Here is a 23,556-nt window from a genome sequence, read left to right on the forward strand (position 1 = left end):
GAAAGCATAGGTGTTACAAATGACATTAACAATGACTCTGTTCTATTTAAGTGTCACAGTGAAGTCCTTTGAATGCCTGTGTTTTCTTACTTGCACATTATAATATTAGTTACTGTAAAGCAGCTAAATGGAATACATTTTAGTATTTATACCTTTGCTCCATGTTGTATGTCAAAAATGGCCATGCTCTTATTACTTCAAATCTACATATAAAAACCTCTTTAAAGCAAACAAAGCAATAAGAAGGTGTTCTACCAGTATTTCACAAGAAATAGGCCTTTCTCATGGACATTTTTTGACATATAACATGGAGCACATTTCTTTACTTTAAAGAGGATTTTATATGTATATCTATATTTTTGAATGTTTTTTTTTTATCTAGGTAAAAGGAAAGTGAATAAATTGCAACATTATCATATCATAAGACACTTTATTCCATGCACAGTCTCCAGCTCAGTGCAATGGGAAAGACTCCAGCAGGAAAAGACAGCCCTGGAGGTGGCATTTGAACGAGAGCTGCAGGAGCTGCAGCTGCAGCAGGAAACAGAGCTGGCTGCTGTGGAGGAGGGGCTTAGGAAGTGTCACTTGGCAGAGACTGAACACCTGAAGGCGGAGCACCGGTCAGAGATGGAGGAGCTGAGGACGCAGCAACAGGAACAGGTGAGAGAAAGGAATCATGGCTAAGTGTGTCTGTATTATTTAGCTTTGATGAGATCTGATTTCACATGAAATCTGATCAGTTGTTAAAGGACATGGCTGTGTGTGTGTGTGTGTGTGTTAGGTGGAGGAGATAACAGGCACCCACCAGGCAGCCATTCAGGAGCTCAGAGACATGCACAACATCACCATGGCAACACTGCATGAGGAGCACGCCCGTACCATGAGAGGTACAATTTTAGACCTCATTTAAATAACACAATATGACACCTCTACTGCTAGAAACAACACTGACACATATCTTTACTGTGTCTCTAAATCTGTGTAGACTTAAGAAAAGCTCATGACCAACAGAAGATGCTTCTAGAAGAAGATTTTGATAAACTCAGGCTTTCTCTACAGGTATGATTCTATTTTTTTTTTAAAGATACCTACCTACCCTTCTTATTTATTTATTTATTTATTATTGCTACACATGAATCTGTGCTCTGTCTGTGTGTATGTATGTGTTTGTTCAGGATCAAGTGGATACACTCACATTTCAAAACCAGAGTCTGAGGGACAAAGCCAAACGGTTTGAGGAGGCTCTGAGGAGAAGTACAGATGAACAGATAATTGTGAGTTTACTACAAAAAAAGACGCTGTACAGTATATGCCTGCATATATGTCTCAAATAATTAAGCATATAATATGTCACAGGAAATATAAATGGCCCAAATGGCAATCAAACGCACAATCCTGGCAGTAGAATTGCCACAGTATCTTTTTAAACTCTGCTCTGTATTGGTCCTTTAATGTTGTCCATACAAACAGGATGCTTTGGCTCCATACCAGCACATTGTGCAAGATCTGGAGAGCTTAAAAGAGGTTGTAGAAATGAAGAACCAGCAGATACACCGGCAAGAGAAGAAGATATCTGACCTGGAGAAAGTGGTAGGCTCAAATAAGCCATCTCAACCCCATCTCCACCAACACTACACAAAACACACACGTGCACACTGCTCTGGTTACACACTGTGGTCATAGTGTGTGTCTGCTGAATGAAAGCTTGCGCTGTGGTTGTGTTCTACTTTTGAGCAGGCCCAAAAAAACGTTTTCCTTGAAGAGAAGGTTCAGGTTCTGCAGCAGCAAAATGAAGATCTGAAGGCTCGTATTGAAATGAAACTAGCCCTATCCAGGTCAGACACATTTAACTGTCACCATTATTGTTAATGCTGTTATCGTCATCATTTACAGTAGGCTAACCCAAATTTATACTCACAGCTCATGTAGTGCACACTGTAGCTATGGTTCTATATGCAAACATTGGTTTTCTATGTGCTATTTTCCTTCAGGCAACTGTCAGAAGAGAACGCCAACCTCCAGGAGTCTGTTGAGAAGGAGAGCACTGAGAAGAAGCGTCTGAGCCGGAACAACGAGGAGCTGCTGTGGCGTCTCCAGACCAGTCCCCTCATGTCCCCCGCTTCCTCCCCTCTGCACCGGTCCTTCTCTTCCTCTCCTGTCCCCTCATCCCCGTTCTTCTCTTCCTCACCTACAACAGGCTGCGACTCTCCCACTCACTGCCACAGCTGTCCCCAGCAGGTTCAGTACTCCTCCCCCTCCCACCGAGTTGCCGCAAATCAAAATCTCTCCCCGGGACCAGCTACACCCACTCACAGGGCAGCAAGCAATCAGAATTACTCCCCTGGTCCAGCCACCCCCACACACAGAGCATCGGCCAATCGCTGTAACTCAGTCACTTGTTTCAGCTCATTACAGAGATAAACTCACATCATTCTTTTTCCATTTTCTTATCTGGCTAATTTTCCACCATTTCCATCATGCTCCTCTCTCCTCCTTCCTCTTTGAATGTGAATCACACTGTGGTACATGCTGGAGACAGACAAGTACTCTGGTTTCTAGTCATCACAGGATAAACTGTACAGTCTGTGTCAAAGCACTGAGGTTATAGTCTTGACCTTGACATGCAGCTACAGTTGGTGGTGTCCATCATGCCTCAACCTTATAGTGATATAGAATATAATAACACAGATACATACTGTAAAGGAAAATGATGCAAATGACTGCAGCTCAGTTCAAATGTCCCAGATCCCAACTTGTGCTAATACAGAGTCTTGAAATGTCGAGTGTATATACTGTATGATAGAGACACAGTTAGTGTTGACATGTAGTTAAAGCTCCTCTGCATGGGTAGTCATGAGTCTCACATCAACAGAAATATTAACAGATGGAAGGTTGCACATTTTTGTCATAAGAAAACAATGATATAGTGTGATTAAAAATACAGCCATGTCCTTGATAAAATAAGCTATCTTCTTTCCCACTGGGATTGGTTTTCATAGTTAGTCCTGTTTAAATGATGAATTGTAATTTTGAGGTTTCAGAAGAAATGTTTTTGTTTTTCACCTGAAAAAATTCCCCCCCAAAAAAGCGCCTTATACCTTTTCCTGCAGTCTCACCAGCAGCGAACGACCAACGTTTGTTTCATAAACTTTGCATAAAGAATTGGTTTGTACAGCAAGTCAGAGCAAATCATGTTTCTCCACCTCCTCCAGGTGTATTGTACAGTATTTAGTTCAGTGCTATAGTTTTACTTGTGTGGAACAATCCTACCTGACACCCCAGCCATTTCACTTAAAAAATATATGTCTAAAGTTTTGTAAAGCCTTGCCAGGTCTTCCTACAATGAGCTACTCTTCGCTTTTGGGATCCCTCAGGTCACCTTGCAAAAACTACGTCTGCCATTGTGTATTTACCTCAGTGGGAATGTGCTGTTTGTTGTGCCTGCAGCTCAACAGCAGCAACAACAACAAAAACACACAGCTACCAGGGAGCTCAAAGCTAAGCGAGAAACCAAGCACAGGAATCCCTGTTTAAAATGTTGTGGATTGCTTTGGAATGTGATATTTATCAAATTTATTTGTTACATGTATTTTGCTACTTAGGCAAGCATGTAGTGTGAAAGTCTTCCAGTGTTAATGTGCAACTTTTATTATTGCTGTGATCTGTTCATCTTTTATGTGAAGGAAATGAATGGAGTTTGTAACTTTGAAAATATCACCTATAGATGCACAAGTGGAACATGTGACATACCCCAGGAGGCAGGAGATATACAGCAGATTTTACAATTTGTTGTCATCACGTGTATAAATAGTGTTCAAGGGACAGTCTTTTGATATGATAGGATACATGATATAAGAGTTTATAAGCTATCTAGATTAAAAAAAAAAAAAATACAGGTTAACCCTCTGTTTACCTCTTTGTGATGTACTAGATTAGTGGTGAACCTTCATAAATGGCAAATTATAATTTGCGTGTCCACTGTGGTCTAGTAACTAAAGTTTTTTCATCTTCCCAGATCGCATGCAGGCCCCAAAAAGCCCCCACTGCCTACATGTACCACAATGGTTGGAAAACATTGGCGTAAGGGGACAGAAGGCAGACCCTCAATTCTAATTATGTACTGGAATGTGCGCAGGTCCCTTGTCCATGTTCACGTACTCACGGGGGTACGCGCAAAGCATGATTAACCTTTAACCTCTTCTGATTCTGCTTGCATATCTGAATGACACGTTATTCTTGGATTTTTTTGTGGTCTGATGTTTTGCAATCACACTGAATTCTCAGTGTGTGAGAACACTGTATATTGTTCAGGGAATTACTTTCCAAATTTAGATTAGAAACACCTTCCGTTTTCTTTTGTATAGCCTCTCTGCAGAAAAATGCTCTCAAGATATTTCTCAAAATTCAACGGAGAAACCAACCTTTGGTATGAAAAAATAAGATTTGTTTTATAGTATTTAGTATGTCATAGCTGCCTCCTGTACTGTACTCTACTGACCAAGTCACCCTCAGGGTCCTAATCTTTCATCTGGCTTTCAGTCAACACTGAAAACACAGTATTAAACAATGGAATCTCAGTGATTTACTTGCACATTAACAAACAAAGCTAAAGTTGTTCAGACCACACATGAAAATGAGCTGCTGTAAATAAACAAGGCCAGTGGAAAAGAGATGAGGGTAAGTCTGTATACTGTATAACACGTATACTGGGGGCATGGGTTAGGGTTTTAATGTAATATTGGTAAAAGTTAAGCAGATGCATGGGGGTGGAACAATATCAAGGCCTACCCAGGGCCTTGATATTCTTTGTATCGCTCCTGGTCACTTGTTCCGTTAAGTTACAGGTTGAGTAAATATAACCTTTTACCAGCATGTAAAGGATGTTTCTAGGTTACCAGTTTTTCAGTAATAAACTTTTAAGTAGATCTTTCATTGCTATACCAGCACTTTTAATGTTGTGAAAAAGTTTTAACATTTTCATGGATCTTAAGGATCCATTCCTTTTTTGTATGATATGTACACAGGGTTAAATGTTCTTAAACAAAAGAATGTTGAGTACAAAATAGGATTTGAGAAAAGTATCTCAATTCTCACTGATTTTATACCACCACTGATGATTTTAAGAATGTCTTTGCATAACAGTCAATTGTAAGAATATATCAACCAGACAGCCACTGTGTTTTTAAATGTTTAGGATAACAGTTGACAGGGTCCTCCTAAAGGTCGCTTCAGGTGCAAATAATACAGTCCACAAGGATGCAACAAAAACTAGTGTTTACAAAAGGCAGAGTAAAGTTACAGATTTCATATTAAAGTAGTATTTCACAGACTATGATTTCTAGACAATGAAGTGGTAGTTTAATGTCCCCTCAATGTGTCCTGTGGACATCTGTCTCACTATGCGCTGAATGTCAACAATGTAATGACGGCATTTGATAAAAGCCATTCATGTGATTTTATTTAATAAAGAAGCACCTCTTGTCTGACCTTTATGTAGCAGCCATTTAATATGTAGCACTTGGTTGAGCCTCCCAACAAGAAATATGGGTAATGTATCTATGTCATTAGGAAAACATCCATGCTGATATTTAAATGTCTTTGTAGCAAATGTTTCTGTGGCTTTCAGAAATAGAGGTTGAATTTGTGCAGGTAAGCTATACAATTGCCCTATGTGGATTTGGTCCAGAGATAAAGTTTGCTGGAAATGATTGTATGTTTGAATGTAAATACATTTACAACATGAGTCGTGTCTTAGTGCACCAACAAAGTAATAGAAGCATGTTTTTCCTGTCTTTACTGTTTCTCACTCTCCCTTTCTTTCTGCATTTGTGATGGTCAAAATGTAACCGTAGCATAGCAGGCTTAGAGGATGAGTAATGAGACAGTTCAATGTGTAACGTGTACACAGCATGTTAATGATTTCATTTGTACTTTTTGGAAGAACACAGTATTAAAAATATTCAAGAAAAGTTACATGCCCTAGGTCCTGCCTGCCATTTGTTTCTTCAACTGATATCTTTTGCTCAACAACATTAGAAAGCCCATTGAGCTTAAAGACTCCCCAGCGTACTATTTATTGGTCTTTTTAAATATAAATTCTGTCATATTTTATTCTATTCAATTCTCAACTCAGTTATTCAAAACTCAATGACATCACTAGATTTCACAATATTAGGGATTCAAGACTCAAGATAGGCAGCAGAGGTCTTGAAGAATTTAATGGCTGAAATTAAAACTTAAACAATTCATTTTTCAGCATTTTACATTTAATGTTTCAAAATATTGAACTGATCAACATCACACCATATAACATGAATCATAAATGAGACACAATTCACCATATAATTCAGCACAGTATAATACCACTTTCATAGTATAATGTGTCAAAGACATGTAAGCTGTGCTGACTCGGAGTTTAGTTCACATCACGCTGGTTAGCAGCCCTGGCCTGATCACAGTTGGACTAAATGAACCATAAATGGGTTTCTGTGATTCATCTGAAAAATGCTGACAGTACAACAACAGTATCATCTTGCATCCTGACAGTTTTACAGAGAGCCACAGAATGAAATGTACTCTGGTCCCATCCACTACTTGTCTTATTTAAACAGCGACGTTAGACAGTCAGAAAACTGCAGTATCAGCAACCTCACTTACGCATGAAGTGAGCTATGATATCCATGGGCAGAGGGAAGATGATGGTGGAGTTCTTCTCTGCTGCGATGGTGTTGAGAGTCTGCAGGTAGCGAAGCTGCAGGGCTGATGGAGACTCTGCAATCACAAGGGAAGCCTCCTTCAGGGCACGAGATGCATTCATCTCACCCTCTGCAGCAATCACCTACACACAGATAAAGAAACAGAGATTAGGACAGCACACAATATCCAGCCTAAAAGTGAAAACCTGTGTGAGTATATTGTGTTTTTGCAATACGTGCATGTGAAACTGTATATCTGTCATGTTACACGTTCAGACCTTGGCTCTGGCCTCTCGTGCAGCCTCCGCTTCAGCAGCCATGGCTCTCTGTAGCTGAACTGGTAGCTTCACATCTTTAATCTCCACACGCTCCACCTTGATGCCCCAGTTGTCTGTGGCATCATCCAGGCTGCTCTGGAAAAAACAAAAAGCAAGAGCTTACATATGTAGCTGTAGTCCAATAGTAATTATCTAAAAGAGAATTCTTCGGAAAAATTTGACACCACACCACAGCTTTTCATTTGCATCAAATATTAAATATTCATATTAGCCAGTTGTTATTTATTTTCCACTTACTTGACTGCACAAGCACAGAGCATGTGATATGTTCTAGTTTCAGGTTTTCTAGCTTTAAATAAGCTTTAGATTCTATACCTGCATGCTGTGAGCGATTCCCTCACGGTCAGATAAGACCTCAGCAAGGTTCTTGGTCCCCAGGACATTTCTGAGGGTGGTTTGTGCCAGCAGACGAGTGGCAAAGTCAGCATTAGTTACGTTGGCCACAGAGGCGATTGGGTCGTTGACCCGGAAGTACACCACTCCATCCACGGAAACTGTAACCGAGTCCTTGGTCAGGATCTAGAGCAGAAGCACATGACGGTTTGTGTTGGTATGTGTGTATGTGTGTGTGTGTGTGTGTGTGTGTGTGTGTGTGTGTGTGTGTGTGTGTGTGTGTGTGTGTGTGCGCCCCTCGAAAAAAGTGTGTATGTGTGTGTGTGTGTGTGTGTGTGTGTGTGTGTGTGTGTGTGTGTGTGTGTGTGTGTGTGTGCACCTCCCGAAGACTTGAACTGAAATAATTCTGCAATGCTACAAAACAACACTTCTCCAGATAGTTTTGTGTTCTTCTGTGTGCCAGCCCTACCTCTTGTGGTGGGATGTCAAATGAAACTGTTCGCAGATCCACTTTCACAATGGAATCAGTGCACGGCAAAACAAAGAAAATTCCTGTGGAAAAGGAACAAAGCCTGAATCATCAGTCTGATATTTCCATTTTTATATCTTATTTATCCCAAACTGTAGCCCAAGTTCAGTATAGTTTTAACATTTTATCAGGCTACATTTCCCACAGTGTTTTTCTATAATGATATAAACCTACTCCAATTAAAGATGAGACTTGGCATTTCAATGTATTATCCATTATTTAATTTCAAATTAAATGTGCTGAAGTACAGACAGTGAAGGACAACATATGTATTCATTACCAGCCAAAAGTCTGGACACACCCTCCCATTCAGTGCATCCAAACTTTTGACCAGTAGTTTAACTGTCCACATATTTATGGCCTGGACTGTAGACATTGTTTTTACCCGGTCCTTTTGCTTTCCTGTCTGTGATGCGGCCCAGTCTGAAGATGACAGCACGCTCATACTCTTGAACTATCTACAACACAGACAGAAAGAACAGCACAGCCTCAAATCACATTCACGTTTGGAGTAAAGGGAAGAAGTGCCTTCTGCCCATCAACCTCATACTTATGTACTGAGCTCACTCACCTTCAGACAAAACCAGATGGTGATAGGGAAAAGGCACAAAGTGAATACACCAGAGATTATGAATATGAACCAACCAATGCATCCCAAAGACCCTGTCTGTTCAGCTAGAGAGAGAGAGAACAGTGTGTGAGTGAGTGAACTTGACATACTGTGAAACCCCTGAAACAAATATCCTTGTTGTAGCGGAGTACAAAACAGGATGCATTGCATCAGAGGGCATTTATTTTGCCATATATGGTCCAGAAAGTTACTGATCAGAAACCAGCATAAAATTACTTTGAATCCCTTTGGAGAGTGGAGATGATGTTGTTTGACTCTGTGTAATTACAACACAGGAGACCATATAGAAAGTTTTCACCTGCTGAAAAGACCAAAAAAATTACACACTGAGCAAGTGTAGAAAGCTATGGATGCAACGCAGAGCACACCTGGTCGTTTTAAATGCCTTGGACAAATACATGTTTCATGTACACAAGATAATTAAACTCAATCTCCATATCGCAGCAGAATGTGGCTTTGATCCCCTCCACCCAGTTCTCCAACTTTCCAATTTTTCATTAGTCATTAGTTCCTTCCTCTTAAGTGTCATAAAAAAAAAATTCTCTCTTTCTACAGCCACAGGACATACCACAGGAGTTAACTTTCCTCTAAAGGAAGTTTCATTGTTGCACTAAAAGTACGGAAGTAGAGGAGTATTATTTTCAAACCCTTACATATGCACATGATTTAACAGTTATCCTGCATCATGTCAATCTTGACATCTAGCGGGCCCCCTCCCTTCTCACTCCGCGGTTCTGGGAAGCCCCTAGAATTACTAGAAAACAGGACGCTGGACCCCATGTTCCCGCAAAGATCCTCACAAAAGTTTATCTCTGACCATACTTAGCCCTGTAGTGGTTAGCAATAAATCAGACTCCAGAAGAAATATGTAATCAAACAGCATGTACAGTGCCTTGCGAAAGTATTCGGCCCCCTTGAACTTTGCGACCTTTTGCCACATTTCAGGCTTCAAACATAAAGATATAAAACTGTAATTTTTTGTGAAGAATCAACAACAAGTGGGACACAATCATGAAGTAGAACGAAATTTATTGGATATTTCAAACTTTTTTAACAAATAAAAAAACTGAAAAATTGGGCGTGCAAAATTATTCAGCCCCTTTACTTTCAGTGCAGCAAACTCTCTCCAGAAGTTCAGTGAGGATCTCTGAATGATCCAATGTTGACCTAAATGACTAATGATGATAAATAGAATCCACCTGTGTGTAATCAAGTCTCCGTATAAATGCACCTGCACTGTGATAGTCTCAGAGGTCCGTTTAAAGTGCAGAGAGCATCATGAAGAACAAGGAACACACCAGGCAGGTCCGAGATACTGTTGTGGAGACGTTTAAAGCCGGATTTGGATACAAAAAGATTTCCCAAGCTTTAAACATCCCAAGGAGCACTGTGCAAGCGATAATATTGAAATGGAAGGAGTATCAGACCACTGCAAATCTACCAAGACCTGGCCGTCCCTCTAAACTTTCAGCTCATACAAGGAGAAGACTGATCAGAGATGCAGCCAAGAGGCCCATGATCACTCTGGATGAACTGCAGAGATCTACAGCTGAGGTGGGAGACTCTGTCCATAGGACAACAATCAGTCGTATACTGCACAAATCTGGCCTTTATGGAAGAGTGGCAAGAAGAAAGCCATTTCTTAAAGATATCCATAAAAAGTGTCGTTTAAAGTTTGCCACAAGCCACCTGGGAGACACACCAAACATGTGGAAGAAGGTGCTCTGGTCAGATGAAACCAAAATCGAACTTTTTGGCAACAATGCAAAACGTTATGTTTGGCGTAAAAGCAACACAGCTCATCACCCTGAACACACCATCCCCACTGTCAAACATGGTGGTGGCAGCATCATGGTTTGGGGCTGCTTTTCTTCAGCAGGGACAGGGAAGGTGGTTAAAATTGATGGGAAGATGGATGGAGCCAAATACAGGACTATTCTGGAAGGAAACCTGATGGAGTCTGCAAAAGACCTGAGACTGGGATGGAGATTTGTCTTCCAACAAGACAATGATTCAAAACATAAAGCAAAATCTACAATGGAATGGTTCCCAAATAAACATATCCAGGTGTTAGAATGGCCAAGTCAAAGTCCAGACCTGAATCCAATCGAGAATCTGTGGAAAGAACTGAAAACTGCTGTTCACAAATGCTCTCCATCCAACCTCACTGAGCTCGAGCTGTTTTGCAAGGAGGCATGGGCAAAAATTTCAGTCTCTCGATGTGCAAAACTGATAGAGACATACCCCAAGTGACTTACAGCTGTAATCGCAGCAAAAGGTGGCGCTACAAAGTATTAACTTAAGGGGGCTGAATAATTTTGCACGCCCAATTTTTCAGTTTTTTATTTGTTAAAAAAGTTTGAAATATCCAATAAATTTCGTTCCACTTCATGATTGTGTCCCACTTGTTGTTGATTCTTCAAAAAAAATTACAGTTTTATATCTTTATGTTTGAAGCCTGAAATGTGGCAAAAGGTCGCAAAGTTCAAGGGGGCCGAATACTTTCGCAAGGCACTGTAGCTCATATTTGGTATCGGCTTGTGTGAGGGAGAGCAGAGTGGTCATTAAATTCATGTGAGTTGAGCTTATGTAAGTGATTTCCTGTTTACTTAGAATGTAACTAACACTGGCCTAATAAGTATAAACTATATTAAGTTTGCTTTTACCACTACAATACCCATACATTTTTCAATTAAATGGATTTTTTTTTAAAGCACCAAAATCTGTTAGTTGGGATGAAAGAACTTCCCTAAGGCTCTTAATATATCTTAATAATCTGTACACCCAGTTTACTTTTTACTGATTCCTGTTCACTGACAACAACCTGAATGAAAGTGGATATGTGCAAATGATGTGTACACAGCTGCTAACATCACATGTTCTTGTCCAACTGGTTGATGAGAATAAAGACCTGGAAAACATATCATTAAAAGCCTGACATGAAAATAAGCCATTATCAGCAACCAAGTACAGAACTTTTACACTCAAGCCAAACCCAGCAGTTCTCCTTCAGCATTAGACTCCACAAAGCATTGATACAGACACACACCAACACTCAGTCACATGCTCCTGCGACGTGATTTTTATCTCTATGACAATACTAACATAGAACACCCTTGGCTCTGTGACTGTTTTCCACATACATCTGTATGGTATACACTCCTGCTCACATCACTGATAACGTAATGGAAATGTACTTTCAACACTAAGCTCATGTTTCAGTGAACAGTAAACAAGCCCTTTGTTAATGTAGGCTTTTAACCATTCGGAATTAGTAATACGTTAATATTTAAACAACTGACAGCAACATTTTAAACTCAGTAGAAAAAGACAGCTACTGTATGTAGGAAAATGTGGCTTATCTTACATATTAATTCTTCTTTGCTCATTCCTCTTCTCTTCTGGCTTTCTTGTTGGCTCTCCATTTCCATGAGCTGGTTTAAACTGAGAAAGGAAGTGTGTTGACAGAGTTTGTTGAAGTGCACCTAGTCAGGTGGGAGTCACCCAGCCTTTTAAAGCTGTATTGTTGCAATATAACTAGCTCAGAGGAAGTGTGGGTGTGCCTCAGACTCAGAGTTGATCATCAGTAAAATACGACTGCCACGGTGCCAAGAGGTCACTGGAGTTTGTAACATACTGTTGAGTATGAGAGTGAGTGTATAAAAAGCATGTTTCAATGAAAACCCAAACAAATCTAGCTTAGCCAGCTATAAATGAAGGAAGCTAGCTAAAATTCCATGATATAAACCAATTTTAAATTAAACCAGCATACTGAACGTTACCAGTCCCAACCCAAGCAGATGATGTAAAACGTTCTGGGAGTAGAAATGCAGTCTGTAAGGTTGTACTTTCCCTCATTTCACTCCTACTAGATTGAGAAACTATTAAAAACATGACTTCCCTGCCTATCTTAAAATGAGCCTGACACTGTTAAATTCTTCTTTTTACAGTAGGTTTTTGTAGAGAATCTACTCTGGTTATATTTTTAAAAATCTTTTGTAGACCATAAAAAAATCAAAGACAAGACAAAAAACAAGAACTAGTAGTATAAATTCAACATTTTTTAAAAGTACCTTTTCATTTTTTAAGCTGTGATTTGTAGCACCACAGGCCTTAAATATTAAAAATATCTTTGCTTATCTAAAGTTTGTTCATTATACTGTTTGTCCATGAGGATCTCAGATTATTTTTAAATATTCAGGTTCTATTGATCGCTAGTTGAAAAGAGGGGCGTAACACCCGTTAAGCAAAGCTCTTAAGCAAATATCACAGTTATATGGGATCTGCATGCCTAGCTGTCTTAAGTTGCATTAAGGTTCTTTTTCATTTGTTTTCCCTTTTTATTTATTTTTGGATTATTTTGTTTACTTTCAGCATTTGCTTGATGAGTATGGCACTGCATAGAGAGAGCAACCAGCAGTTTACTGACAAAATATGAAACCGGTACAAATACAAAAAAATGACTAAATAAACAAAACAGCGCAATTTCAAACAAAATGTCTATTACTCAAGCAAAGAAACTGTCTCAGGGTGACCTCCTGTACATTAGAGAACCAGTGATCTGTACAGCAAATGATGAAAAATGACAGTTTTCACTATGTTGCAGAGCATAGCTGAAGAATATAGTTAGACACCCCAAGTGTACATATCAATCAACAGATGCTTTTGTTGTTCTAAGAAATGTTTTCCTACAGTATGCATGAGCAAATACTGTAGTATCAGAATTACCAGGGTCACATCTGTCAAAAAAAAAAAAACTAACTGTAAACACAAAATGTGAATACCGGTACACAGCTGATAGTGTATTTACTGAAATTAACATGAGCAGAGCTGCCAAACAGTAGTTCTGGGTACACCACTCCCAACACTGACATATCGCTAGCTTTTTAAAAATATTTAAGATGTGTCCACTTCAAAATATAATTCCATATACCCTAAGTCAGTAAAAAAGTTCATGTCATAAAACAGTCTTCAAACAGGACACTAAATCAGTATCGTAAGCATTTCCTTTCCACTGAGACCGAACATAAAATACTACACGAGGCTACTGTCAATTCATTACATAATATTAGGTACAGTTTTCACTTTTTCTATAATTCATCATTATTCACTAATAAATGTGGACAAACGTGATTAAAAACAGCCAAGTCCAGGTAACATTAAAACCAGTCACAGTCTACTTCTATAACCTCAAACAACTTTGACAACTGTATTTACAACTGCTCTCCATGAATAATATAAGAAATATACCGTCTTATCCAAACACTGCTTCAGCTGTTTTCATGGTAGTGCTCCTCACAGTAGTATGCCACTCTGGCTGTAACATACACAGTACTGAAACTCTCCATCTGGTGTCCTGTGCTCTGTAGGGTTCAAGGCCCAGAAAGAAAGCATATCAACTGCCGATGGGTAGGATAGGGTGTATGATTGAGGTCAGTGTGCAAGTCTGCTCAGTGTTTCAAAGCATACTGTGGGTTTCACTGCCAACCCAACTGTGGGTGCAGGCCTGGTTGGAGGGGAAAGGGGTTTCCTGGGCCTGGAGGGTAATTGGTGAAACTGTTGGCCTGAGTTGGAAAGCTCTCCAAAGCAGAAGTGGGGTGAGCCTTGAACAAAAGAAAGACAAGGCACCATTTTTGTGGCAGTTAGATTTCTCAAGCTGATATTCAAATATAGTACTTGTCAGTATGGTATACTATGTCATAGTACATTGTGTGCATCTACCTGCAGCAGGGCAGACTGCATGGTTGGGTTGTGGAGGCCACCAAGGCTAGTAGAGGAGGCAGAGGGAGAGAAAAAAAGAGAGCAAGCCGGGGAACCCGCTGCTTCCTGGAGGCTGGAGTCCACTGCTCAACCTGTAACATGCACAGTAATTGATGTCTGCTTATTATGACTATTGTTCTTGATATTCTTTAAGTTGATTTGATTTTGCAGTTTTATTACTGTGTAATAAATAAAAACTAATGAGAGAAGGAACTACAACAAGGAATAAATGTACCATAGGCAGTACTCCTTGGTCAACTGAACATTTTCCCAAAAACACACAAAAGCACAACTGAAGTAAATGTGACATAACAGAAGAAAAGTCCAAATGAAAAAATTCACTGTAAACATGATTCATAATTAAGACCCATCAAGCTCATGTTCAAGACATTTTAAGGCCTAAAATTCAAATGATTGGATTTTAGATTTTAAAGTCCCACGCAAACCCTGTAGCATGTCATTGTTGTTTATTCTGTACAAAACTGACACATAAAAAGACAATGCCACAAGCTCTGCTCTGATCTGACTGTGTGGATACCTTTTATTGTAACAGCTGCAAACTAATAGTATAAACATGGTATATTGTTGGGGTGGTATTCACCTCATCTATTAATGTGTTTATATGATTTCTTTACTACTACTTCACTATACTATATGACCACTCCCCATCTGTGAACAAAAAGTATTACTTGTTGGTTCATTTAAGAGCTAGCAAGGACAGCACCTGCCTTAAGTGCATGAAATGTCAGCAAAAGGTGTGGAATGTTATCTGGTCTACAAAGAAGATAACATGCTTATTATATGACCGACAGCAATCACCTGGTAGAGAACTCTTCAAGGCCACGCAAACCACTCTACAGTAGCAGTACAAGTGGACTTTGCACTTTAAAGTTGCAGTTTTTCCATTTACGCATACAACCCACAGTGGAAACTCTTTGGACATAATTTATGATGATTTTTTTTTTTTTTTAACACATGTAAGTGGGAATTAATGTCAAGTCCTAGTTAACTGCGGTCGGGATACACCGATACCACACCTTTTAATAACAGGTACAATTACTTACATTTGAGTACTTGCTGATACCAAGTACTGATTCAAGTAATTAATAATAATGAAGTGTTCCTACTAATTACCAGAAAAGTGCAATGACTTTAGACAGTTGTTTTTATGTAATTTACTTTCTGATTGTGATGAAATAAAACATTTAAGAGGAGGCTGTGCAAAATAACTGAAAACTTTCTGTGGAAACAAACATGGCACCGCCACCATTCTCACTGAATACAACTAATAACTGTAATTCCTTTAGACTACTACACAACATACAGTAATTCACTGGTTCTTTAACTTTGAAGGGGTGTGACCCTCTTTTAGGTTGAAATTATTTCGTAACTCAAAATCGGTGCATCCCAAAACTGTGGCATTACTACAGATTGACATTATAGGCCTTCACAACTAACATACAAGAGCATCTATTCAAATTCAGCTGCTGTTATGGTTTTAAAATAAATTAAATATTGGAATAAAATCAATAAGCAATCATAAGGTGTAAAAATATTCATGTAAGCTGTCTAACATTGCCCTTCAAACTTGTCTGACATACCCAGTCTGGAAATTGGAGCTGAAGGCAGATGCAAAACCTGGTAAAACTGGTGATGATGATGGAGCCCCAGCTGCTGCCGCTGCTGTTTGCAGTGGCGCCACCGATGCTACTGAAGATGGAGTTGTACCTGGCAATCCCATGAATGAAGACAATACAGGGCTCCCAGCCCCATGCCCTCCTGACACACTCAGTCCTGGGAAGGCAGTGGGGCTAGGGCCAGGTGGAAGGCCTGGGAATATAGTGGGGGCAGAAGTGAGGCCTAGACCAAAAGGGGAGGCTGCAGTGGGGGCTGCACTGGGAGCCAAACCTTGGTAGATGGAAGTTGGTGTGTGGTTAGAAATGCTGGTAGTGAGAGGCATTGCAGGCATGGATGAAGGGATGGTGGAAGGAGGAAGAGAGGAAGAAAGGGAAGGGAAAGGGGACAGACTGGGATAATGAGAGGGTGCTGGGCTGGAGGACAGAGCTTGGATGCCAGTGATAGCAACAGGACCAGGGAGAGAGACTTGTGGAGAACCTGAGGGGTGTGAAAGACCCAAGGAACATGCCAGGACCGCCTGTGCAGAACCTGGTACCACTAGAGAGCTAACAGATGGTGTGCCAGAGCGAGAGGTGCCCTTAAAAGCAGAAGGTACAGGGCTGTTACTGCCACTACTGCTACTCCCAGTGTGTCTGTTCAGGCCTCCAGTGACAGTGACAGCCATGGTAGCCTGTGTCTGTGCAGAATGAACTGGTGAGGGCTTGGGACTGGGACCTGGGGTGGAACAGCTCGGATTTGCTGGAGTGGATGATCCAGGAGGGAGAGATGGTGGTCCAGAGGGGGTATAACTTCGGATCACTGACCCAGACAGGTTACCTGCTTGTGACTGTATGCCGGGGAAGGTGGGTCCTGACTGGTGGTCTGTGGGTGTGGACTGGGAAAAAATCTTCTGCTGAGTTGAGCCCATGGAGTTCACCTGAGACAGGGGGTCTGAGCCTCCACGAGAGGTAGCAGGGGTGCCTGGTCGGGAAACTGCATGAAAGGGGGATGAGATGAAGCCCCCACTGCTGGAAACAGGAGTTCCACAAGGGGTGCCTGAGGGGGTATGGGCTTTAATGACAGATGAGGGTGTAGGTGTACCATGATCACTAGGGGTCTGTGGTCCTGCTTTGATGACAGATGGGGAGGGAGCCGGGGAGGGAGAGGGGGCATTAGGGTTGTGCGAGGGCACCATGCCAGGGAAAACTGGTGTGATGGGAGTTGTGGGAGGGGGCTGGGCAGGAGAAGCCTGGGGTGGGACAGAGGCAGGAGGAGTGGACCCAGGAAGGATAAGGAGGGGCCCACTGTTGACTCCAGGTGTGGTGTTCTGTGGATTGCCTGGTTTGGCATAACCTGAAAGTAGAAGGAAATCAGAGTTGGTTAAAAAAAGTAATATAAAATAATGATTAGTACTACAATATGTCACATGGTATTAGAATTTTAAAAAACTGCATTAATTATATTTAAATGGCATAAATGTTTTGCATTACATGACAAACTGATTTTTGCATTTCAATAGCGTTTTTGTTAAAAACCAATTTCATTCCAGAACATATGGAGAAGACGGTAAAACCCACAAATCTGCTGTAGAAAATGCACTGACATACAGTATAATAAAAATACAGAAGAGGAGAGATACAGCAAAGAGGAATAGCTAGAAAGCAGCCCCGCGTGCAAATAATTACATTTACATACATACCAACAATTTTCAAGATTGGAATATGTCTTCATCATACCTTTGGGGAAATCTCACACATTCCCATCCAGACATACAGCATTAGCCATTTGTCAGTTTAATAAAATTAGAGTCTTCTTTATCCTTATCACCATATATAGTGGTTTAGAAAGTATTCAGACTTTTTCCACTTGTTGCATACTTTACTGTATTGTATGGAAAAAAAAAAGTGCCAAAACTGCCATGTGTTTTCAGAAATGTTTCCAAGTCTAAAATTCAACCTGTTTCATCCTCCTTGCAGAATAAAGTGATTTCTTGTAACTGAGTGTGATCCTAATTTACAATTATTTGATAACGTACCAATTTTTCCTGAGTGCCATAGAATCCATACATAAAAGTCCAAATCAAAAGCTGAAATTTATAAAAGTATTCTGACCCTTTGATATGACACTCCAAACAGTGGTCACGTGCATCCTGTTTACTTTAATAAAGCTTTAATTGCAATTTGATAAACTGAATTGAATGGGCATAGTTTAGAAAGACACACACCTGTAAAGGCACAGTCCCACAAGTCACACTGCATGTCAGGACAAAAACCAAGACAATAAATTCAAGGAACTCAGCAGATCTCTGTGATAAAATTATGGCGAGGCTAGATCAAGACAAAGGCAAGCCATTTCTAAAGCTTCGAGTGTTGACAGGAGGAGAGAAATTGTGAAATGGAAGATGTTTGGAACCACCAGAACACTTCCTAGAGATGGATGCCTGACAAAAATGAGGACACAGTTGCTCTGACAAAGCTTCCAATATCCTATGCAGAGATGGGAGAAGCTGCTTAATGGATGGCCATCTCAGAAACTCTCCATCAATCAGACTTTTATGTTAGAGTGGCAAGAAGGAAGTCAAACCCCCATGACAGCCCACATGGAGTTTACCAAACAGCATTTACACTACCCTGAGAGCATGAGGATTCTGTTCTGACCAAATAGTGTAACCCTTTGGGCAGAACTCCAACACTTCTAGAGAACACCAGGTACTGCTCATGACCTGGCTAATACCGATACCCTGACCGTAAGCCATGGTGGTGGCAGCATCGTGCTATGGGGGAGCTTCCAATCAGCAGGGACAGGGAGAGGTCCTTGTACATGTGACTTTAGACTGGGATGGCAGTTCATCCTTCAGCACCACGGTGAAAAAAAAAAGCATACAGCCAAGATAACTCTGAAGTGGTTTCAGAACATCTCTGACTGTCCCTGAGTGGCCCAGCTAAAACCCTGATTTAAACCCCATTAGACATCTGTGAAAAGACCTAAAGATGGCATTTACAGCCACTTCCGTCCAATGTGATGGAGCTTGTAGAGACTTACCCAAGAAGATTCAAAGCTGTCGTTTCTGCCAAAGGGGCTTTTACAATGTACAGAATTAAGGATGTGAATATGTTTGTAAATGACAGGCTTCAGTTTTTGATTTTGGTTAAATCAAGTTCAATTCAGTTTTATTTATATAGCGCCAAATCACACCAAATGTAATCTAAAGGCCCTTTACACAGTGACCCAACAAATCCCCCTTGAGCAAAAACCTGGTCACAGTGGGGAGGAAAGACTCCCTTTAACAGAAGAAACCACAGACAGAACCAGGCTCAATACATTTGCAAAAATGCCTAAGATTGATATAGACTGATGGAAAACAAGCAATTTTATCCATTTAAAGTTAAATCTACAACACAATAAAATGTGCAAAAAGTGAAGGGATATGAATACTTCTTGAAACCACTGTACCTCCCCAGAGGCCCTAAAAGATGTATTTCAATTGTGAAAACTGATTAAAACCAATAAAAAAACATAAATTATCCCAAATGACGCATGTTAAATGCCAACACAAAGCATGACTCCAGAAAGAAAGAGGTTAATGACATTAGTTTGAAGCTATTCCCAGGCCACACAACCAAAGCCCCTCCTCACAAATCACCAAAACATACTTCTACACTGACTGACCAGAAAACAAATATCAACAAGGGACTGCATAATAACAGAGGAACACAATTTCCTATTGTAACCATTCATGGAGGATAAAAATTATGAGAACTATTATATTATATTAAAAATAACAAAAATTTGGTTGCAATCTGCAGCATTCCCCAAAACATGACTATATAAATTGATCAACGGCTCTCAAACAGCTTCAGATTAAAGGCATCACTTGAATCTAATGCACAGCGGTTGAACTGTCCTGCATTTACAGGGGGTTGTATTTTTCTGGTCACTCAGTGTACTCCAACAGAAGTAAGAAGCACAGTCTTCACCTGGTAAAGGCATTAAACTGGAGAAGCACAGATAAGCAGCATGCCAGGTGGTTAGGCAGCATGCTTCAGGGAGTATCTATTTGCTGTCACACACACTCGCTTCCATCAAATCATACCTGCTACTTTGTGGGTGGAGTTGTAGGGGGGAGGGGCCACGCTGGTTGTTATAACCCCTCCCACAGAAACAAGGCCTGCGTTGTTGTACACACCTGAGTAGCAGTTGCAAATATTAACAGTGTCTGACACACATTCATACAGCCACACACATACATAACACAAACACTCACATATAACACACCCCATCTATTAACTATTCCCCAACCTGTCCCAGATGGCAGTAATAAAACAAGCCTAACTATAACTTAAAACCACTCTAAGAAGCATTCTTCATTTCTCAATTGTCTTAGAGCTCAGTATATTTGATATTTGTGTGTTTGTTAGTTTTTTTAATCACTGACAGGTTGTGTATACAGTGTTCCATTATTGTAGAGAGGAGGAAAAAAAGTAGGGTTAAGTAACTGGGTTGTTTCTTACTTGGTGCAATAGTAGCATGGGGTCGGCATGGTGGTATAGGGTAGGGCACAGGTCGATGAGGGTTGTAGGTCGAAGGAAACTAAAAAAAAGAAAAAGTACATATAAAGCATTTAACCGATAAGTCAATTACAGTCTTCCTTTCTAAAAAGCTGGCCAATTGAAAGACATTCACATAACTAAGTTCTTAATGTACTGAAAACAACATCTCAAAGGATTTAACCTCTGACTTTCACTGTGTCTCCAAGTTTTCAAAGGTGACAGGAGGCAACTAACACACTGATTATGTTAAGGACAACACTGAACAATACCCAAAATTTAAACATGGAAGGTAAAAAAAAAAAAAGTATGGTTACTTATAAACAAAAAATATTACAATGTGGCCATATACCAAGCTAAGGAAAAATAATAGCTTTAAATCAATATTTTCATAACACAGAAAAAGTGGAGCAAATGCTAAATCTATTTCTACATTTTATATTCAAAAGTGAAGCGTGTCCATTAATGTTTTTTATTTTAAATATATTATTCATATATTTCTTTTTGGTTTTTTTTTGCTTGCAATCTCTAGTGTACAGCCTTTACACAAGTCCATTTAGCACTCTCACTGTGGCCTGTCATTACCTTATCTAACATAGCTTGACACAGAGTTTGAAGTTCACATGAGGCTTCATCACTCAGTCATGAGATTTCTCTGGGAAATGTTGACACTATCACATCCCATCTGATCCAAGTGATTCCCACCCTACTGCTTACCGGTTTGAAAGGTCCAATAATCCGGGAAGCAATTCCTTTTCCCTCCATACTGTTAGCGGCATCATCTTTTTTCTCCCCATCTTTTTTTTTCAGTGGGTTTCCCTGTGATTAAAAACAAAACATATAATTTTTGGGATTCACAAGACTAACTAAATGAATAAATAAACTTTGCATTTTCTATTTCAGCTCAATTTAAGTCCGTCTGCCATTGTTTGCAACACCAGTAACAAATCTCCTGTAATCAAGATTAGCATGGAGTATTTGGAGAAAAATGAAACTGAAATAGGGCTTTTCCCTTCAAGCCCACTATGCTATTTTGTCTCCAGACAATACGAAAGAGCACATTGATTCTGAACCATGTTCTATTCACAAATTTACTGAGATATGAAAATGGAACAGGGACCTGTACAGCAAAGACAATTAATTTGACAATTCTATTGTTAGTTGGTAGTGGCTTGCTTGTGGACTGGGATGTCTTCAGAAAAGCTCAATGCAGAGCTCTGCACATACTTACAGGGAACGTGCCAGTGACCAGGCTTGGTCTCCCTTTAGGGTATGGATTTCCTGGTATCATACCACAGGAGGAGATCATGGCTACAGGAGCCCTGCAGCCAACCTTGCACACCTAATGACACAGAAGGAACATAATTTTAGGAACAGTGCATGTGCGCAGCATTTCAAATATAGTATATAATAGGGAAGCCAAAGACCATATATTGACACAAGCGTGCACACTGATCCTGGCAACAGTGTTGTCGTTTAGTACTTTAGAGCTATAAAAGAAACTACACAAGATCTTTTGCACCAAGACATACACTAGAGACTAGAAAATAGCCTTCCTATGCTAACCTACCTACAATACAGAAAAAAACACTGTGAAATTAATTTGGAAGGGTGAACCTACTTGCTCCAGTATCCTGCGAGCACGCTTCTTCTCAGACAAGTGTATACGAAACAGATCCTCCACAGGACGGTAATTTTGAGCATCTAAAATGTTCCTGTACAGAACACAGACTGATCAAGTAACCAATCAGTAAAATTCACTACTGAATAAAACAAATAAGCTGACATTACAATACAATTTTTGACGTGGTGTTTCTGTACACTGAGCTTAATTTTTTAAGGTTTACCCACAAAGCTATCAGCTCCAGGACAATCAGTCTGTCCTTAGAGAAAGTGAAGCAATTCAGGATATTTGCGACTTTGGTTGTAGGGACTGCAACCATTTTCTAAAGGCAACAGAATGAGAAACATATTCAATATTTTGAAACATATCAATTTCAGAAAGAGGTGGCAATTACACACAAGCAAATACACCTTTGCAGTTTCACAAATTTTTGTGTTGTAGATATATAATCTCTGCAAATAATATCTATGTTTAGCAAAATGGATAAAATTATCTAATAATGCAAACTATAAACTCTAGTACCCAGTCTCCTAAAACACCTATTACTCACATGTTGCAGGGCTTTAACTGCTTTGATCTGTGGTTCTGCCCATGAGAAGTATTTCAGTATCTCCATCACCTGCAGATGTACAAGACAGTTACAATTTGAATACCAACTTTCTCAATAAAAAAAAAAGATACTTAAACACCATATGTCCTTGCTTCATTTAAGTTGCAACCATAAATTTGTTTGGCATGAAAAAACACATTTATCTTTAATATGTATAAAAGCTAACAAAGTTGTGATTATAATAATTTACAAACTAAGGCTAAAACATAACTAGTTAACACACAAGTTCCATATACTGTATGTAAGAAATAAGTTTTAAAATCCACTTTGGAGTGGCTTTAAATTGGATTGGAGTGGCTTTGAATTGGATTAGTAGTTATTTGACACAGAGGTGCCAATTTGTGAAGTTGGGTGAACATCAGTCGAGTGATCTGGAAATTGTATGTGGGGTGCCTCAAGGTTCAGTCTTGTGACCTAAATTATTCATATTATACATTAATGATATGTGCAAGGTTTCGGCTTTAGTGAAAATGGTCTTATTTGCTGATGACACTACAATATGGGCATCCGGGGATAACCTACAGCAACTATCGGGACAGGTTTCACAGGAACTTGAGAAGATAAAGAAATGATGTGATAGCAATATGCTATCTATAAAAAATGGATAAAACTAAATTCATGATATTTGGGAATCGTAGACTAGATAACAAACTGCAAGTGAAAATAGGGGGAGCCAGTATAGAACGAGTATATGAAATTAAATTTCTAGGTGTCATAGTTGATGATAGATTCACCTGGAAATCTCATATCAGATATATTCAGCATAAAATAGCAAAAAACATATCGATATTGGCGAGGATCAGACATATTTTGGACGTAAAAGCACTACGCATTTTGTATTCTTCATTGATTTTACCATACTTGGAGTATGG

The 23,556-nt window shown here is 39.8% G+C and overlaps 3 protein-coding genes across 3 annotated transcripts in view; 1 reads left to right on the plus strand and 2 right to left on the minus strand.

The window, feature by feature from the left end:
* Positions 1-5,982, plus strand: part of mtus2a (microtubule associated tumor suppressor candidate 2a) — a 28,446-nt gene extending 22,464 nt beyond the window's left edge. The window contains exons 9-15 of the mRNA XM_020598535.1: positions 446-660; positions 782-887; positions 986-1,059; positions 1,176-1,274; positions 1,471-1,590; positions 1,738-1,835; positions 1,992-5,982. Coding sequence (XP_020454191.1) covers positions 446-660; positions 782-887; positions 986-1,059; positions 1,176-1,274; positions 1,471-1,590; positions 1,738-1,835; positions 1,992-2,421 — 1,142 coding nt within the window. The 3' untranslated portion in view covers positions 2,422-5,982. The remainder of the gene's footprint in view (positions 1-445; positions 661-781; positions 888-985; positions 1,060-1,175; positions 1,275-1,470; positions 1,591-1,737; positions 1,836-1,991) is intronic.
* A 225-nt stretch (positions 5,983-6,207) lies between these two features.
* Positions 6,208-12,449, minus strand: stoml3b (stomatin (EPB72)-like 3b). Its single transcript, XM_020598344.1, has 7 exons — positions 11,894-12,449; positions 8,467-8,570; positions 8,281-8,353; positions 7,836-7,918; positions 7,349-7,552; positions 6,974-7,108; positions 6,208-6,838 (listed from the first exon to the last, which is right to left on the minus strand). The coding sequence occupies exons 1-7, from the start codon at positions 11,955-11,957 to the stop codon at positions 6,650-6,652; spliced, it is 852 nt and encodes a 283-aa protein (XP_020454000.1). The 5' UTR covers positions 11,958-12,449; the 3' UTR covers positions 6,208-6,649.
* A 237-nt stretch (positions 12,450-12,686) lies between these two features.
* Positions 12,687-23,556, minus strand: part of proser1 (proline and serine rich 1) — a 12,319-nt gene continuing 1,449 nt past the window's right edge. Inside the window, 11 exon segments of the mRNA XM_020598483.1 lie at positions 12,687-14,129; positions 14,248-14,319; positions 14,321-14,378; positions 15,888-17,256; positions 19,997-20,089; positions 20,415-20,493; positions 21,168-21,269; positions 21,682-21,792; positions 22,072-22,165; positions 22,302-22,396; positions 22,625-22,693. Coding sequence (XP_020454139.1) covers positions 14,004-14,129; positions 14,248-14,319; positions 14,321-14,378; positions 15,888-17,256; positions 19,997-20,089; positions 20,415-20,493; positions 21,168-21,269; positions 21,682-21,792; positions 22,072-22,165; positions 22,302-22,396; positions 22,625-22,693 — 2,268 coding nt within the window. The 3' untranslated portion in view covers positions 12,687-14,003.

This window comes from Monopterus albus, unplaced genomic scaffold, assembly GCF_001952655.1.
Source record: "Monopterus albus unplaced genomic scaffold, M_albus_1.0 scaffold38.1, whole genome shotgun sequence".
NCBI lineage: Eukaryota > Metazoa > Chordata > Actinopteri > Synbranchiformes > Synbranchidae > Monopterus > Monopterus albus.

Excerpts from the sequence above, each read along its gene's own strand:
- stoml3b (XM_020598344.1), bottom strand. The coding sequence starts at position 11,957 with ATGGAAATGGAGAGCCAACAAGAAAGCCAGAAGAGAAGAGGAATGAGC. Across the intron at positions 7,919-8,280 it reads CAGGAAAGCAAAAGGACCGG|GAATTTTCTTTGTTTTGCCG; the intron begins GTAAAAACAATG and ends CCTTTTCCACAG. Across the intron at positions 6,839-6,973 it reads CACGAGAGGCCAGAGCCAAG|GTGATTGCTGCAGAGGGTGA; the intron begins GTCTGAACGTGT and ends ATCTGTGTGTAG.